Source organism: Choristoneura fumiferana, chromosome 10, assembly GCF_025370935.1.
Source record: "Choristoneura fumiferana chromosome 10, NRCan_CFum_1, whole genome shotgun sequence".
NCBI classification, from domain to species: Eukaryota; Metazoa; Arthropoda; class Insecta; order Lepidoptera; family Tortricidae; genus Choristoneura; species Choristoneura fumiferana.
In genome coordinates, this window is record NC_133481.1 from 207,677 (window position 1) to 226,925 (window position 19,249).

Genomic DNA, 19,249 nt, shown 5'->3' on the forward strand with positions numbered 1-19,249 from the left:
GTTTTCAATCTACTTAATTCAAATTTTAAAAGAAATTGTGTGATGTTTATATGATATATTCCAGTTAAATTCCATGTACTATTAGAATATGACTTTATTATCAGTATAATATAATTATGGGGACAATGCTGTATTACTTTAAAACTTGCTTCTTCACTAGGATCTTAACTTCCATCAATTCACCTGCCTTCTAAATCAGCAGTTCTTAAACTTTTTTAGTGATGGAACCCTATTGGAAACTAATTGTTTGTCAGAGCACACTTTGAGAATGGCTATCCTGTAAACCTAATACCTAATACCCTACAACACCTATAAATTATTATGTAGTCAAATCAGGAATCATTGAACTGCTAGCTGAATTAAGAAGCAGCTTAACAATGAACACATTTTTTTATTTGCAATCCCAGTTGATGTCTTCTTCTTTTGGTCTACTCTACATGTTAAAACTCACCAGAGAGTCTATGTGGCCCCAATATTTTCGCGATTTTTTTATCATAGATAGATTTACATAAAACATATTTTTGTGAAGAAGTAGCATATTTATCGAATGTTTTTTTGCTCACACAATGTGAAAACCTATATACCTATATTACACGGCAAGGGCAGGCAACCAGTCTATCTGTCTAGTTGAGCTGAGATTCAATCAAGCTACATCTTTGCTTACTAATCCTAATTAGACTATGACTGATTATCAATGTTTTATTGCGAAAAGTTTTAGAAGGCAAATATATGGACTTTTACAGTACATGTCGAATTTGCGGAATTGATACTGAAATTGTCTTAATGAAAAGAAATCGCGAATTTAAATAATTTATTGAATCAGGCGTTGTTTTGCGGGGGTCCATATCAATGAACTTTCAAAGTATTACTTTGCTCAGCCGCGGCCTTACGATAGCGCTATGCAACAAATGTGTGTTCATGCGGCTCCTCCACCTCCACTGCGCTCGGTTGTTTTATGCCATAAACGCCGCGTTAAACGCAATGCGTTTGGTGCACATAAATTTGCATCAGATAATCTAATTACCAGACATGCGTTTGCTCACCGCGTAAGACAATGTTTGGTAATTAGATTATCTGATGCAAATTTATGTACACCAAACGCAAACGCATTCACTGCCACCAGACTTCCACAGGTGCCACCGACGCACATATGCGTTCAAAATGTATGAATATTTATGACAGCGGCACTGGGCGAAGTTCCGCAAACGCACATGTGCGTCGGTGGCAGTGATTGTGTTAATGCAGCATTTATAAAATGAATACTTAGTTTAAAACAGTTTGTCTTCCATTGTACAGTAAAGTGCAAATATAACGACACGGCCAAAGTTATAAAAATATGTATGTATGTATTTATGCACTTAACAATAAGTGTAAAAGTACATATTTTTGTAACTTTGACCGTGTCGATATCTGTGCACTTGACTGTACCTTCTTTTTATCTACTCCTAAAGTAACTGATGGCTATATGGCTATATGTCTCTTAGTCGCATCGTTGTCTTATTTGTGTGTGAGATGTACAGTTCATAGGGTGTCTTATTTGGCTGGCTTGACTGTGTTTGTGCTCTTTATTTTTATCCTTACTACAATGAGTTATTTCCATCGCAACATTTGTTCCCGGTCATTACATTATCGCTTATGATTATGACTCATTGTCATTTCATTGCTCGTAACATAATTCTGAAAATAAACCACGTAGAAGTTTGTAGTGTTAAAATGAAACAAACATGCTCTACATAGGTATACTTTTCGATTTGGTTACTCCAGTTTGATTTGATATTGTATTACAAATTATAACTTTTCTTGTCCCTTCATTGTGTGAGTAATGATTGGTCGATTGCAATTGTATGTATGCGCTAGCCCTTACATGTAGGTATTATACTAGATGCCTACAAATTACTTACAACATGCAAAATATTATATAGCAAAATGTGATACTTACCTCCCTAACAGATTTTAATGTTTTATAGTTTTAAACTGAACTACTATAGGTCAATTGGACGTGGTAACGGAATTTCTTGACTATTCTCTTTGCTAGTCAATGGAGCAATAGGTACGGACGAGTACACGACAAATTATATTTCTTCAGATAAGTACGATAGGTATGTAGGTGGTGGTCCAATTTCGTCAATGAATGCGATGTTCTACGCCGGCGCCGTGCGCTGACGTAAGTACCTAGTGCTAGCGAGGTGCTGGCGCACGCATGGGAAAAAAGTGTGTTTTGAGTCAGCAGGGCTACTGCGAAACTCGAAGTTCGTGTCGTGCGGTCCCTCTGACACTTATACTATTTAATACGAGAGCGAGAGGGACCGCTCGACATGAACTTCGAGTTTCGAGTTTCGTAGTAGCCCTGCAGCTTTCTTAGTACAGTCGCAGTAGGTACGCTTAATCGAACAACAGTGCACTTTTTCCCGCGCGTTTGTATTGTACCTATGTGTGTGATAATAAAATAGTTCACGGCTGTTCAGTTAAAGAGTGTCAATACTGGCCCATTGACAATGGTGTTCCAACTCGGACAGCTAAAATTCCAACATAATATTATATTATGTTATTTTTCCTAAATCGTGATTTCTAATTGTTGGGTGCGACCGCACCGCGCGGCGCTGCGCCGGCGCCTGGCGCTTGCTGTGTCCTTGATTCTCTTAATTTTCACAATAACGATAATGGCTGGAAGTTTCAGAGCTACAAAAATTACGAATAGGGTTGTGCCAAACAACTTTGAAACTGGAGTTCTAATTTGGTACAGTTCTGAAGAGTTTTTGCTATCGAGGTACTCTCTACCGACTGTACCTACGGACGGTCCATAATCGCAGCAGATGGAACTGATTGTTTGTTATTGTCAGCTGCTATTTACAAGTACCAACTCGCAAAACTAGCTGTTGCTCGCAACTTTGTCTTACGTTCCTCACAAACTTTGCTTTTTCCCGGTCTATGTTGTGAATAGCTCATGTAACTCGCTGAGAATATAATAATAATAACTTTCCATGTAGAAATAGAAAATGAAAGAATTAAAAAATACAGTTAAGATTTTTTTTTTTTCTATTTCCGGTGAGCAAGTTGGTATATCGCCTCTGGCGCGAGGTGTGGGAGGTGTGGACATAATTATGCCTGTCAGGCAATATGAAAAAAAAAATTTTTTTTTTCGTTTTAAAAAAAATAGTGTTAAGCAACTGTATGGTTAAAAGAAACAAATAATATTCCAATTGCTATCGCGTTTTAGTACCAGATGTAATTACTATGGAGTAGGTAATAGGTAATCAAATCAAACTATCGAGTGAAAGTGAAAGTTTGTAACAATAAAATGTTGTGTACAGGATGGTCCCTCTGCGCGCGCGCCGCCGATCCCGCCGCTGGACTGGGCCGCGCTGGACGCCAGCGGCGACGTGTTCGAGAAGTGCTCTCTGCTGACGGCGGCGCTCACGCAGCTCGGCTTCTACGTGCTGCTGCTGCTCGGGTACCTCAACCAGCTGCTGTTTCCGCCCAACGTCGCCACGGAGAAGAACAGAGAGGTACGCGCCTAGCTTCACAATGCTATTAATATTATAAATGTAAAAGTTTGTGAAGATATTTGGCGGTTTGGATGTTTAGATGTTTGTTCCTGAATCACGCAATAACGGCTGAACGGATGTACTTATATAAAACTTGGCATACAGATAAACAAAGATCTGAACTGAGACATGGGTTAATTGGTTAAGAGTGTCCGTCCGTCATTGAAATCGTAATTTAAGTGCATGTTTGAACTGGGGTGTACGTAGATGTAGAAATGTAGTTAAAACGATGCTCTTTCAGTTGACTGCCTAGTAAAATACTTTTAGTATTCTAACCGACAATTTCACCGTGTGCTATGATGTACTTATTTGCAAATACGAGCACGAGGTCCGTTATGCGACGCGAGCGCAACCGGCACTGTTTGACAACAAACCCCAGCAGGGCTACTACGAAACTCGAAGTTCGTGTCGTATCGTCCCTCTCGCTCTCGTATTAAATAGTACAATTGTCAGAAGGACCGAACGACACGAACTTTGAGTTTCGAATTTCGTAGTAGCCCTGCGGGCTTTAGTGTCTGTGTGTATCCTAGTCCAGTAGCGTGCGTGACATCGCGGGGCCGCGATGCTAACGGGTTACTAGAGTTCGATGGAGCACCGCAGCGGCACGCTACTGGAGTGATCGTACTGGAACAATGTAAGAGTCTTAGGCTCCGTTTCCACCAGAGATGCGCTATGCGAGGCGAGGTAAATGAAGCGTTTCTATTGGTTCACATACCTCACTTAAAAGAACGAAAGAAAGAAAGAAAAAGTTTAATCGACAAACTTGTAGGTAGGATACATCAGGTACTTATAATTAATGTTTAATTAAGGTCTACTTAAAGCTAGCCGAAAGGGCTGGCAGCTCAGCAATGCTGAGGTACGGAACCACAGCGCTGATTTTCAGCTGCAGCCAAATAGGGAAAAAAAAAATGAAAATATGTTATACATATATGTTGTACATTATGGCCGTCTGACGGAGATTCTGCAAAGGGATAAGTTAGCCTTTGTACATGTTAAAACACATTCCTCACTACACATCCTCATACATCTCTGGTTGAAAAGCGTCAACTGGGATATGTTTAACAGATCGCAAAAGGAATGAGTTCTAGATCTATGTAAATTTGCATGAGAAGTGTGTCAAGAGATAAAAAACAATAACCGACGTTATCGGGCGATAAGCGCCTGATCGCTCGACTTGTAATCTAGTGTAATCAGTAATCTCGCATTGCGCCGCGCTTTAACGGGCATGCTGACAAGTCGACTATTTGCACCAACGCTGAAAAAACCGGCCAAGAGCGTGTCGGACTCGCCCAAAATAGGGGTCAGTAGCCATTACGAAAAAATTAGGTAAGTTATATTTCTCTAAGGATTTCGTATTTTATACGGAATCTTCCAAATTTAGGTATATTTTATACCTTAGGCTGCTATTTACTCTTAAACTACTAATAATTTTCAAGCAAACTTAGCCGTTATAGTTTTCCTTGAAAGTTTAATATACTTTGTACCATACTGAATTTTTTCAAGTTTTTCCACCCACCCCTTTAGATTTTAGAGGGGACGCTCGAATTTAATGAAAATTTGCACTTTAAAGTTGAATATTTTGCAAACATATCACTGAATCGAATCGAAATCGTTTTAGCAACCCCCTAATGGTTTTAAAAAACCTATCCAACGATACCCCACACTACAAGGATGGATGAGAAAAAAAAATTACCCCCGCTTTGTCTATGGGAGTTACTCTATAAATATTTTTTATTGTACCATTTTGTCGGCATAGTTTACATATAATTATATTCGTGCAAATTTATAGCTTTCTAGCATTGATAGTCCTTGAGCAAAGCCGCGGACGGACAGACAGACAGACATGGCGAAACTATAAGGGTTCCGTTTTTGCCATTTTGGCTACGGAACTCTAAGAACAGAGGGCATCCCTACTCTGAATTTCGAAAATCGATGTTCGTTCGTATCGTGCCGTCAAGTTTCGGAGAGACGGAACGACACGAACTTCGATTTTCGAATTCCGTAGTAGCCCCGCAGGGTTTCTGGCCGCCGGCTAAAAATTGGTAGCGAATTAGCTAACCTGTATGATGAATTTCTTGCCTTCCACACTGCAGTGTTGGGAACCGTAGTTGGCAATAAAGAGCGCTGACCACTCTGACGCCAGGCCCTGCAGTCGCCTTTTACGACACCCACGGGAAGATGGGTTCGTCACACAGCACTGCTTACAAAACTTTATGCAAAATAGACTTTAAGAACTATTGACGTGAAGTGAACATAAATAAGTTAGCAAACTCGGAAAGTAAGAGAAGCGAGAGTTTGATAGTCTTCAGATGTACAACTACAGTCAGTGCACACAACCTTTGACATACTGTCATCATGATATCACGTAAAAGATTAGACTTTGCGTCATGCTACTGCTTTAGCTCTGCGTAATAGTAATAAAGCACTTTAACCCAAACTTTGTCTTATAATATAGCACCTATAAATACCTTGACCATTATTTAAATGATAGCACCTATTATTGCCATTTAACATACCTACTATTCTGATACCAATTCTTCAAAATCAGCTGTATTTTGTTCATAATAATTGGTGGTGTTGGTCAAGAATACTTCTAATATAAGCCGTAATGATCAGTTTTGTGTAACCTTGTCACGGGTGAACGCCTAAACTGATCGCGTCGTAAAAACCAAGGCTGGTTACACCGGGCGCGTGACGCCGCTCCAGTATTACCATAACAATCGCTACGGCCTCATCTGGCGCTGGACTAGTGTCCTACACGTAAGATGATAGAAACACACATCAAAAAATCTTGAGAAACTTATTATTATCCCTAGACTCATTAGTAATATGCCTATGTTGAAATGGTTCAAAGCTCTCTGGGGATATAGAATAGACTTGAATAGAGACACATCTCTAATATTTTTTTTATTTTTTCCTTTTTCAATTTATGACGGTGAAAGCATTCTACGCTTACACGGAACGTAGATAATGTAGTTAACATGTTTTTTTTGTAACTAAGGGACCTCATACATCCCTGTATTTTTTAAAGTAATTTTTCTTTAATTTTTTGCTGTAATTTATTTTATTTGTAATTATTTATTTTGAAAAAATACTTTCTGCCAAGTTTCTTGCGGCGCATTCTTCTTGGCAATAATGGTATTAATGGTCTTTCCGAAAGCGCTGGTAGTTAAAAAAAATTGGTCAACTGCGAGTCGGACTCGTACATGTAGGGAACCAGTTCAGTAAAAGTACCAGACCATGGGGCTTTAAAGCAAAGGTTCGCTTCTACTCACGAAACTCAGCTACTTTTAAGATTGGTTTATGGATTATTTTTTATTTCAACTCCAAATTTTGTTACTATACCGGCTTAAGTGACTAAATAAGAAACAAACAAGCTGACTGAGATATGTGGTGCATAGGAGAAATTCGTGTCTGTACTCCTGTCCAGTGGTGGTGTAGCGGTATAGCACGCAGCACGGAATGCTGAGGACCTAGGTTCGATTCCCAGCGCTGGTCTCTTTTTCTGGTTTTTTTGTGCATCTATGATTCAGTTTGTATTTTCGATATCAGCTACTTTTGTTTTGTAACATTTTCAAAAACTTAAATTTAGATCATTTATTGATTCTCAATTGTTAAATCAGTGTATCGGACATAGCGGTGTTATCTCTGTCTCTTGGCACGGGGCCCTTGAAATAATTTTTGACATTTATTTGACATCTCTAAGATAAATATTTATCTATATATCAATGTGCCGTCAATTTAGTATTGTATCACATACATTGAAAATTAAACTTAAACTGTATGAAAAAAATGAAATAATAATAAATAGTCATATTTTTAAAAAGTAGCAGAAGAGCTCAGTTATGCGACTAGAATCGAACCCTGGATTCAAAAACCCTTGGTCAGCGACTCCCTGTGGTTAGTTAATAAAAGCTAAATTTCATGACTGCGGAAAGTCAGTCAGCGGCGCGGGCGGCGGTAATTACGACTAAACAGCCGCTCACACTCAATTAACGCGCGTTAACGGCCGCCTACCCTTGCCCCGCTTACACAACTGCCTCTAACCGGCGCTCCGGCTGGCCCCTGGCTGGCGGTGTACATTACTGTAGAGTCCGGGAAGTAGGGGGTTGCCGGCCAAGCAGATATAGACAATAGGATATAGGCAACCCCACGTTCCGGCCGAGGCTTGTATAGTGCTTTTCTCAAACATGACACGAAATAAAATAAAAAATCAAGAAATCAAACTGGCGGGACGCTAGTCTGGTCGCCCTGTTGCGTACGCGCGTGTCGCGCTGGCTGCTGGCGGCGGCGGGCGGTGGTGCTGGGTGTGGGCGCGCGCCGTGTCGCAGAGCGCGCGTTGAAACAAAAGACGGTCGCATTGCCGGCCAACGGCCCGCAAAGTAGTATGAAATCTCTTTGCAGGCCGCTAGAGTGACCGCGCGCAGGCAGGCGAGCCGCAGCGCAGCCTTTTATTTGTAACACAACGTCAATATTTCATGTCATGTTTGAGAAAAAAAAACCCCGAAGGTTTTCTATTGGTTCATGACTAACACATTCCTCATAACGCGTCCTCGCACATATGCATCGTATGATGGCTGCTCTACCCTGAAGACTAATAACTCGTGGTGAGAGAACCTGACAATAAAGCTTGAGGTCTCGAGTTCGGTCCCCGGTCGGGGTCAATATTTGTATGAATAATACGGATGTTTGTTTTAGTTTCTTGAACTCAAAAATCAAACGTTTAATCTGCAAAGGGCCCTTTTGCATGGCACTTTTTATACTACCGCGTTTTGGGAAAGACCATCATTGCCCAGCTAGAGGAATGCGCTGCGAAGTGTTTGTATGTGTACGTACTCGTACTAGTACCCATAGTATAAGCTTTGCTTAGTTTGAGATTAGGTCAATCGGGGTCAGTTGTACCATTGTTTATAAAGATAAAAATATGTATAAGTACCTTTGTTAACCTAACGGATGGAAACCTAATGGAAAAACAGCCAACCTGTGTACACTACTCTGCGTTGAGAAAAACATGTCGCTAATTATTGGCTTTCGATTATCGTGGCGGTATTTATCAGGTCGGGCGGTACTTTTCAAACCGGGTTGATGCGTGACCGGGCTTAACGGTATTACTTCGAAGTCGTTTGGGTTTGGGCTTCGGACGCTATCTTAACCACACATGGCATATGAAAATGTAGGTAGGGTTTCAACTAAAGAAACTATGCTCAAGCTACACTTGGGAGCAAAGAAATCGGGCCACCCTAGCAAATTTTTACGTTTCCATGATAACACTAACGACCTAAAAAACATAAAAATCTACGTAAAAATTGCAAGGGTGGCTCGATTTCTTTGCTCCCAAGTAGGTATATTTCAAAATCAGTTCAGTAGTTCCAGATTATCTCCAGTTTACAAACAAATTGACAAAGTTCAACTCTTTATTGTGTTAGTATAATAGGCGTAATGTCAACCCCGAGATTGGACGAGGGTTCATCAGTCATCACTGCCGCACCGCCCAGCCCACACCTTTAGGGCTGCGTAGAGCGAACGGTAACCTTAGGTAGCCCTAAAATCGATTGAAGAAGCGAAGTTCAATCTAGCCAGTTAGTACCCGATAGCGTTTTATGTTTATGACTTACAATATTTCCACATCGATTTTATTGTCGCAGTCGGCAATAGAATCCGCAGCTGTCGCGCCACTTGCGTGGTCGGCATGGGTCGCACGCTCGTGCTACCCTCCGGCTCCGGCACTCGGCCTGTGAAAGTAGGTTAGGGAAGGCTCCTGCGGGGGCGCCACAGGTGCGGTAGCCGCAGCGTGATGTCACGCAGGGGAGCGACACCCCCCCCCCCCCACGTCTTCGAGTCAAACTTCGAGTTTCGTAGTAGCCGTGCTGATCTCTCGACATTGAAAATTGGGCCCGTTGTCTTATTATAGGGTTTTTCGTTATAAATCAAACTTAGACGTAATTTCAGCGCTTACTAACGACTTTATGTGTAAAACAAATATTTTGAATAAACAATTTCAATTTCAATTCTACTCAACCCAAAAAAGCACAGAAATTGAATGTATGCAATCATACGATGCTGTTTGACTTCCATCAAAAATCATACGACATTATCTGTAGTAAGTAATCTAACTGTACTTGGTGTAAACAATATTTTTGAATGAACTCTTGTTTGAACTTCATCTTGCTTACTTTTATAACTTCGAACGAAAACAATGCATATCTGAAAACGTCAACATGACTGTTTTTTAGGGTTCCGGAGCCAAAATGGCAAAACCGGAACCCTTATAGTTTCGTCAATTCCGTCTGTCTGTCTGTCCTTCAGTCCGTATGTCACAGGCATTTTACTCAAAAACTACAAGATAATATATCCGTGCAGATATAAGATAATATCCGTGCAAAAAAATAGCTTTCTAGCATTGACAGGTTCTGAGCAAAGCCGTTTTCCGTTTTTGCCATTTTGGCTACGGAACCCTAAAAACTAATTATTTTTAAAAGTCGCTGAACTAATGTTGTTGTTGTTGGTCTGTTTGAAGAGTATATTTTCCTTGTAAATTTAATATATTTACTATCATTCTGAATTTTTAGTTTAGATATCAGAGGGGGGGGGGGGCGGACGCTCGATTTTAATGAAAATTTCTGAATAGATAAATTGTTTTAGCAAACCCTTCAATCTCAATTTTTTACTTTTTTTTTATTGCACCACTTTGTCGGCGTGACTAATATGTATATTCATGCCAAATTACAGCTTTCTAGTAGTAACGGTCTCTTGAGCTTACCCGCGGACAGACATAGGTACAGACAGACGGACAGACATGGCGAAACTAAGGGCTCCTAGTGGGTTTACTAATGATTCGGCGAAAATTATTTAGCAAATTATTAGCTCCCAAACTATTTATCCATATTTTTATTTAGCCGAAATGTTATTTCCCAACTCAACATTTCGCACTGATATCATTTCCCAACTAATCATTTGATAAATTATTATTATGCAAATTATTACCTGGGATTTTTTTAAGATGTCGTTTATGGTTTGGTCAAACGTATTGATTGGCATACCTTAACTTAGCAACATATTGAATGGCATACAACCTACTTTCCTAGTGGCAGTTATCCTGGCTGCTATAAAATTAAACCTAAAATCGAAGGCTAAGGCGGGAGCTACGCTCCGCCTTCGCTCCGCCTTAGCCTTCTGAACCTAAACTATCCAAGTCGCTCTGCTCCGAGCCGTCTTGCTCGCTCGCTTCGCTCGCTCGCACAAATTTTAAAGTAAAACTTTGCAATATAAAAATTGGCCAGATGTTATTTGACAATTTGTTATTCGCCTTAGCCAATAATTTGCTACATAATTATTTGCCACATAAAAGTGTGATGAAGTAAAATTTTGCAATATAAAATTGTTGCGTAATAAGAAAAATGCGGAGTAAAGTTATGCCAACGAATTGTTTGCCAAATGAAACTTTGGCGATAGATTCGTTGCTAAGTGAAATTTGGCGAAACATATTTCGCCGAAAAGGCAGTACACCTCCTAGTTGACTACGGAACCCTAAAAAAATGAAATCACAACATTTATTCTGTAAGTAGGCCACAAAGAGGGTGTACATTTTTGCACATAACAATTTATAATTATTAAGTTATTATTTTATTACCTAAGTTCTATTATCGGAAGTCCGAAAATGTTTCTCATACCATTTTACACAATAACGATCACTCTTCATATTTTTTTTTAATACTAACGATCGAAACCATGATTGCCATGCCTGCCCATGGCCCATATCAAACTAAATGTACCTACTTAGTTATTAAGATCTGTACAATACTATGGTTGCATGCAATAAACGACTAATGACTAATAAAAGTGACTAAAACTCAAAATCATCGCAATGCATAATAACACTAATCATACACCTTGTTCATACTAATATTGGTTTTCATATTTCTTATACTAAAGATTTAAGATCCTAATCATTGTAATTCATAACGCCAATATTCATCTTATTTTGAATAGGTAGGTAGTTACCGTTATGAAACACAATATTATGAGTTCAAATGTTTTCTTATTAATGCCATTATTATTAAAAAAAAATGATATTCGTTTATTATGAAGGAAATTTTTCTGAAAAACAACATTAAATATGAGTTGAGATGTGTTCTTAGTAATGACATTATGATTAAAAAATATATGAACACTGTCTGTTATGAGTTCCGATGTTAGTAATAAAAAAATATGAATAAATAAAGTAAAAGGAAAAATATTATGAAGAGTGATTATTATGAGCACAAATGGGTAGTAAAATAAAAAATACGAATAAGAATTTTATGAGAGTCAAAATGGACCCCAAAAAAGAGCTCTTTTGCATGCCACTTTTTTATACTACCAGAGCGCTTTCAGGAATACCATTATTGCCAAGAAGAATACGCCGCAAGAAACTTGGGATTTTGACATAACATTTTTTGTACCGATAGCAAGTTCAACAGTGTATTGCAAGATATACCAAAAAGTTTCTTTAAACCATTTTGTTAAATGTTATTAAAAAGTGTAGTTGTAGTGTGTAGTTGTAAATTAAGGTGGCACGATTTCCATACTAATTTATTTACACAATCATGAGCGCTTGAAAGAATAATTTGAAACTAAAATCACATCTGTTCACGTTTATTTTGTTCTTTATTTGAGGCATTTTTTATTTACCAAAAGAAAGCTTTTGATTAATAGCTTAATCTAGATGATTATTTTAGTTAATTTTTGTCAATATGTGAGTGGACGGCGACAGTATCGTACGCCAACAGCTCGGTTAGTAGTGTGTGTTTCAGCTACGTTGTCAACTCGCTGACAATTCGATGCTAAGCGACGTTGCCAGATTTCGTTTCATTTGTCTGATCAAAATCACATAATAACCATTTTGAAGCTCGTTTCACTTTTTTTTTAATATTTTTGCTGGCCATAGGTACAAAGTCCGTCAGTCAAAAGACTGAAGTGCAACGAACAAATGCATTGCCAATTCTTTGGATTTCCGACAGAAATTAGGAAGAAAATCACATAACATGAACGTATTAACAAATAAGTGGATGTGAGGAATTATAAGTCTCATAGTACTTACTGTAGTTGTGCTGTGCATATTCAGATTTACCTAAAATTTTTAAAAAAAATGTTTGTGCCTAAATTAGGTCTTATAAATTTTTAGCTACACATTTCAAAAAATATTAACATCATTAACTGAGAACAATGAAAAATAAAAACAAAAAGAAAACTAAATCTTACAACGGGTTTGAACCCGAACTTCCTAAGCTGTGGGTAGGGTGAACTCTAGCCTTATGCAACTAGGCCAATCTGGTCTTAGATCATGAGAGCGAAATTAACAAAGACTTCTGTATACAACAAATTACAAACATGTGTGCGAAAATATCTCAGTCGAAACTGCAGCGATCAAGTGAAAGTATTTTCTAAATTAAAATACATCTGAAACTTGGTAGGATATATCACAAATTTAACGCTATTGGCGGTATGTACATTATTTTATAAAAATATCCACGATTTCATTCCTAAAAAAAAAAAAACGTGGAATTTGCACACTAACGTCATCTACTGGCGCTGTAGTGCCTAGCCGACCGTGACAAGCGACCTTAAAGGTCAGATATGCCTAGGTATATGAATATAAAATATATACCTAGGTAATATCAATCGTAAAAACCAAAAAGAATAATAAAATGCCTTGTTTTTATTTATGTCTATAAAATATAGGTACTTAAAAATATAGTTAATAAAAGCATTTATTTCTTTATTTATTTTTTACTGTTTTTTATACCTATTAAAAATATATTTAAGTGTTTTTATTTAAGAACATGTACTCACATTCACTCGTTAATTTCATTCATTCTCTTTTTTTCGTAATCTGTACTTCATTTATCTAGCTGTATGTGTATTCACATCAACTCTCGTGGCACTACACCTACCATTACCCTTATCGAATAACATTAAACAATCATTAAAAACAAGTACCTGCATAAAATCATAATTAAACCTTAAAATAAAACTGACGACTCGCAAATGTCTCTCGGATGGGGAATCTACTAAATAAAAAAATTCGACTCGCTATCTATGCGTTTCCGCGTACGGCACGTTATCAGGTATCGTTTGACCCTGAGATCCCTTATAATGTAACGACGAACTTGCTGCCAAACTGCAATGACGTAACTCGCCTGAGATATCGTTTACCGCACGCAAGCACAATCAGATCTTACACAAATCTCAGTTCTATCTCGATATCGATTGCTTCTCACGATGGAAATTGATCCCGACGGGCGGGGCCGTTAGGGCCTCATGTGACCTATATTGATAATTACACACGAGGGGCTACAATTTGAATTGTTTGCGATAACGATCGCCACTAAAGAGGCATTACGAGTAATAGCTGGTGAGTTATGCGGGCTGTGAGTATCTACGACACATCGATCGCGCTATCGGCCGATAAGGCGTGACTCACGCGCGTGGCGGCCGCGCGGTCGCCTGCACCAGTGCCGGCCCTCCCAATGCATGTACCTAAACCGACGTGAGATACAACTTGTCATACGCAAAATGTAAAAACTATTATGGAAAATGGTGAGCTGCCAACGGTAGGAGTTTGTCAATTATAGGCCATTCACGATGTACCGATTTCTGTGAATTTGTTATTGTTAGGACTACCTGGAATAAATGTGCACACATGTGTGGCACGCTGGCCATTCTGCATTGTGAAAATGGCAATCGTCGTAGCCTATAAGACGAAATAATATGTTAACAACTATAAAATAAACTCGTAAAATAAACGCAAATAAAGACCGGCTGGCTGCTGTCGGCGCGCTCTACTCGCAAACTGCGCTTTGTCTCAACGAAAATGTAGAGCTGAAAATGTTCTGGACGTAGTTTTACAATAACCTAACTAACAAAAAGTTGGAAACCCGCGACTTTGTCACTTCAAAGTTCAATATCTCAAAAATGCCTGAACCGATTTTGATGAAACATGTCTAAGAACCATGGCTAGAAACCCTGCTTAAAATAATAAAAAACCGCATTCAAATCGATCTTCCTTTTTTAAGAGTTACGGTGCCACAGACAAACATAGTGGTCGAACTTATAACACCTCTCTTTTTGCGTCAGGGGTTAAAAAGAATCCAACCCTCAACAATTATTTGTTCAAATTTGAATGTACTTTCAGTAGGAACAAAAGCAAATTTACAGAACAACATGGTTAAAGTCGCGGGTTCACGGTGGATGCAAGCCGCTTCCAACCGATGCAACTGGAGGTCTATGGGGGAGGCCTATGTCCAACAGTGGACGTCCTATGGCTGATATGAGGATGATGATGAATTGACAGGCGAAATATTGCTATATAGCGTTAGTATCGTGAGCTTTGTTTGACGTTGTGGTCTTTTGTATGTTACTAACGCCATCTAGCAATATTTGGCCTGTCAATTAGCCCTCATCGAACGTTTTGTGAATCCAATGTTTTGAAGAGTTAGAGCACAAAATACAGATAGTTCAGAAGACAATCTCCTGTATGTACTTCACTTTTCATACCTACGCTCGGCGGTCGCTTTAAGGTTGTCAACTATGGCTTATGCACCAAAAAACTATCGTGGTAGTGGCTCTTATCTAGTTGTTTGATTTATTGTGGGGAATGAAACGGGAAGAATGGAAAAATTAATTAATAACTAAAATATTTTAAGTTTAATGTCATTGTTATATTATAAATTTGTCACAGAAAATATCTTGCGACGATTTCGTTATTGGCGAAATTCACGACTATTTAATTTAAACAACCATCCACTGAACAGTTATACTTAATAACTTTTTTTTGTTGCTCCATTATTGCACAATAAAGTTTACAGACGCGTGTCTCAAGCGGATGGCACTCGCGCTCGCACTGGTCCCAACCGGCCCGAGATACCGTGTCCGTGAGCAGTGTCTATGTGTGCGTTGCTCGAGCGCACTTGTATGGAGATTGACTTCTGAACTATCTGTGTTTTGTGGTTAGAGGTGGTTAGAGTGTGTCGCGTTGGTCGTTGCAGGGCTACGCGCCGCTGTACAACCCGTTCGACCAGTTCTTCTCGCGCTACGTGTACCGGCGCGTGGGGCACTGCTTCAACCGGCCCGTGTGTTCCATGCCGCACAGCGAGATCACGCTCAAGGAGCGCGCCACAGAAGACTACAACTGGACCTTCAGGTACCGACTACCGACACGCCACACGGCCTGTGCCTGTACTAAAACCACAGGCCGTATGCGACGCGCTGACGCTCGCGATCGCATTAATTATCTCTTTCTACCCTCGTTTTATACTAGTCGTTTTTCGAACTACATGCACAAGGTCAAGTGCGGAAATAACGTTCAACTTATTTTTTTCGAGATTCTAATCTAACTCACAACTAATAGGTATCTCCTGCGACTTTGTTAGTTTGACGTTACGGTCTTGCTTGCCATTGGCGTATCTAGGGTTGGGCTGACCTGGATTTTTGAATATATCAGTATTACAGAATTTTGAATCGGTAGCCCAACAATCTGGGGTGGGCCCTAGACCATATTGGGGTGGGCACGGAAATTGTTCGTTATTCAAAATACTTGCATCTAGTGCTTACATTTTGGTGATATGTTTTATTAACTTGTAATGTAATGTAACTAATGAGGGCTATCGTTTTTTGTCTCATTAGATGGCGCACTGTTGCGTGAGGTTTTTAAGTATGGCTTTCAAAGTCTGTTATTACGGGTGTGAAAACAAAGTTTAGATTAAAATCATATTTAATACACCTTAAAACCGTACCATAAAAATATCGAGCATGCCACAGTGCTGCATAGTCCCCCGGGAGGAGGACAAAGGTTTTCCAAAACTGTCTCAAAACACAGACATTCATTGCACCGGAGCGCATATTTGCCATAATTAATTTCAGATATTGCAAAATATTCACAATTATTCTAAATTAAAACCGCGTAGCTCACCCAAAAACTATGAGATTTGATATTTCGGAGACCTCACGCTACACTAGCGCCTCTAGTGGCGAATTCATACGCGATAGCCCTCATTATGTTTGTTCAGGTGGAATTAAATAATTTAAATAAAATATTAAATATTTCAACTTAAATTTGAAGTGGATATCTTCAATCGATTGAGCTGAAATTTTGCATGCGTGTATAAATCCGATGACAATGCAATATTATTATGACGTAGAGCTGATCTGTGATGATGAAGTTAGATGTTGGCCATAGGAACTCTGTAATAAAACGACACGACCGCATCGATTTTGGTCTCATTTGATTCGTCTTGATGACTACCTACTTTGGTAACCAGGGGCAAAAAGTACCGCCAACAAAAAAGCTTGTATTAGATTTTTTTACAATAAATTATTACTGAACCATTTGTTTTTAAAACATTGTACGGAGGTGCGGAACCCTTCATGCGCGACCGATTTTTTTATTTTATTTCATGTAATGTTTGAGAAAAGCAGTATATAAGCCTCGGCCGGAACGTGGGGTTGCCGGCTTCGCATCTATATCTGCTTGGCCGGCAACCCCCTACTTCCCGGCATCTACAGTAATGTACTATTATTTTTTGTTAATTTTTCCCTTAGTTAAATCACCAATGCAGTAGATCATGGTTTTACAAAAAATAAAAGGTTTTTGTTTCGTGTAGTGTAAGGACTAGTGCATAATAGTGCGTAATAGCTATCAATTATTATTAACGAGCGTTAAAACGTTATTGGCAAAGAAAGTACTTCAACGTTTAGAAAAGCCTCTTTTTGTTTGTTTTATGTGACAATTATTGAATTGAATGACTAAATTGTTACACGAAATGACCAGATTAAGAAAGAGTTGAATATTTCGCATGTACCACGTTAAACTGCACTAGAATACGTACATACCAACGAGACCTTTTTGTGAATTACAGTCCTTACAAGTATGAACAGACCGGATCCCAGAGTATGTCGCGTAACTCGGCCGCCGCCCTCAACCATGTTGTAGGGAAGGCGGCTCGGTCAACCTCCAAACTGTAAGCAAGTTGCCGGAAAACAACAAAAGTTATTATGTTATTTTAGTTCTTGGTTGTTAGTTACTTTTATGTTAGTTTTTTTTTCACTTTACAGTCGGCTTAAAATCTCTCATGTCATCTGAGAATCGTTTTATGGTGACGGTGGTGTAAGTATTTTTAAGCAAGTAGCGCTTTGTGAACGAGGCTTCTTTTCCATGACCCATGACAAAAAAATGCAACAAATCACTACTATATATCATATAAAAATGTAACAGTACTATTCGACCGTTCTCTTCTGTCGCCCGACACTCGATTCCTTAGCATATTCTTGCATATCCTTAGCATAGCCGGCCGGATCGCTCTTCAGCAAGTATTTACTGACGGACGTCAACATTTGTTTATTAAAAACGAGGATACTAAAAAGGTGGAGAAGGACCTTTTCAAATTGAATAGTTCCTTGAGCAGACATTCTGCAGGGTCCGAGGGCTACAGGCGTATTCAATCACAGATAGTAAAAAAAATAAGGAATTAAACCATCTTAAAAAAAGTGGCCAAGAGCTATCCAACGATACCCCTCACTATAGGGTTAGTCGAGAAAACAAAAAATCACCCCCTGTTAACGTCTAACCTAAAAAAATTTTTGTTGTTTTTATTGTAGTACTTTGTCGGTGTGACTGATATGTATATTCATGCCAAATTACAACTTTCTAGTACTAACGGTCTCTGAGCTTAGTCGCGGACAGACATGGCGAAACTATAAGGGTTAACCCTAAAAATGACGATACGGAATTCAAAAATGTAGATTTTCATGTTAAACATTAAGTAATAAATTTCACGATTACTTGCCGTAATATTTGATAAATATCAGTAGAGTACAGTATTTAGTTCACTAGTCTTCGTGTCGGGCTATTCCCAACTGGCAGCATTCCGGAGTAGGTTCTGGGACTTTTTTCCACAGCAATTCGCACGGACTATATTCCTGAGGTTGGTTTTAGAGTCACGCTGATAATATTATAGATTAAGGGGCTGTTTCACCACCCATTAATTAATTTTACTTGACGGATAAATGTGATGCCGTCTCCCCGTCTATTCGAACAAAACAAACAGAGACGGCATCATATTTATCCGTCAAATAATTTAATGTGGATGGTGAGACAGGGGGTAAATGTATATTCGTATGTGTACTAACACTATGTATTAAGTTCTTTCTTTTGTATACTAACCCCCTATGGATGGTGTCCGAAATAAAAAAATGTTGAATTTAAGTGCGGTGCGGACTGGATCTTGCGTACAAAGCGGTAGGGATGATTGGGAATGGTCCTTCGCGTGAGACGGCGCGGTAGTGACACGTCGTGGGCGCTCGTGTTGCAGGTGGACGGGGCGCACGCTGCGCTGCGTGAACCTGGGCTCGTACAACTACCTGGGGTACCGCGCGGCCGCGGCCGGCGTGGCGGCGGCGGCGCGCCAGCACGGCCTCGCGCGCTGCTCGCCGCGCGCGCGAGCTGGGCGACAGCCCGCTGCTCCGCCAGCTCGAGGAGGAGCTGGCCGACTTCCTGGGGGTCGAGGTTGGTATGCTACCAAGATCCGTTGGCTCCACTCCAGGGTGGGCTGTTGGTACCCTAGCAATGTCTAACATGCTGCCTGCGACGCACGCCATAGCCACCGCGCGTTACATCTCTGCCTCCATCGCAGGATTCCGTTTTCCAGTTCACGGTGCCCTTACAAGCT

At 39.6% G+C, this 19,249-nt stretch overlaps 1 protein-coding gene across 1 annotated transcript in view; it reads left to right on the plus strand.

Annotated features, from left to right (window-relative positions):
* Nucleotides 1-19,249, plus strand: part of LOC141431699 (serine palmitoyltransferase 3-like) — an 86,420-nt gene that overhangs the window by 2,278 nt on the left and 64,893 nt on the right. Inside the window, 4 exon segments of the mRNA XM_074092879.1 lie at nucleotides 3,285-3,506; nucleotides 15,572-15,726; nucleotides 18,893-19,016; nucleotides 19,018-19,086. Coding sequence (XP_073948980.1) covers nucleotides 3,285-3,506; nucleotides 15,572-15,726; nucleotides 18,893-19,016; nucleotides 19,018-19,086 — 570 coding nt within the window.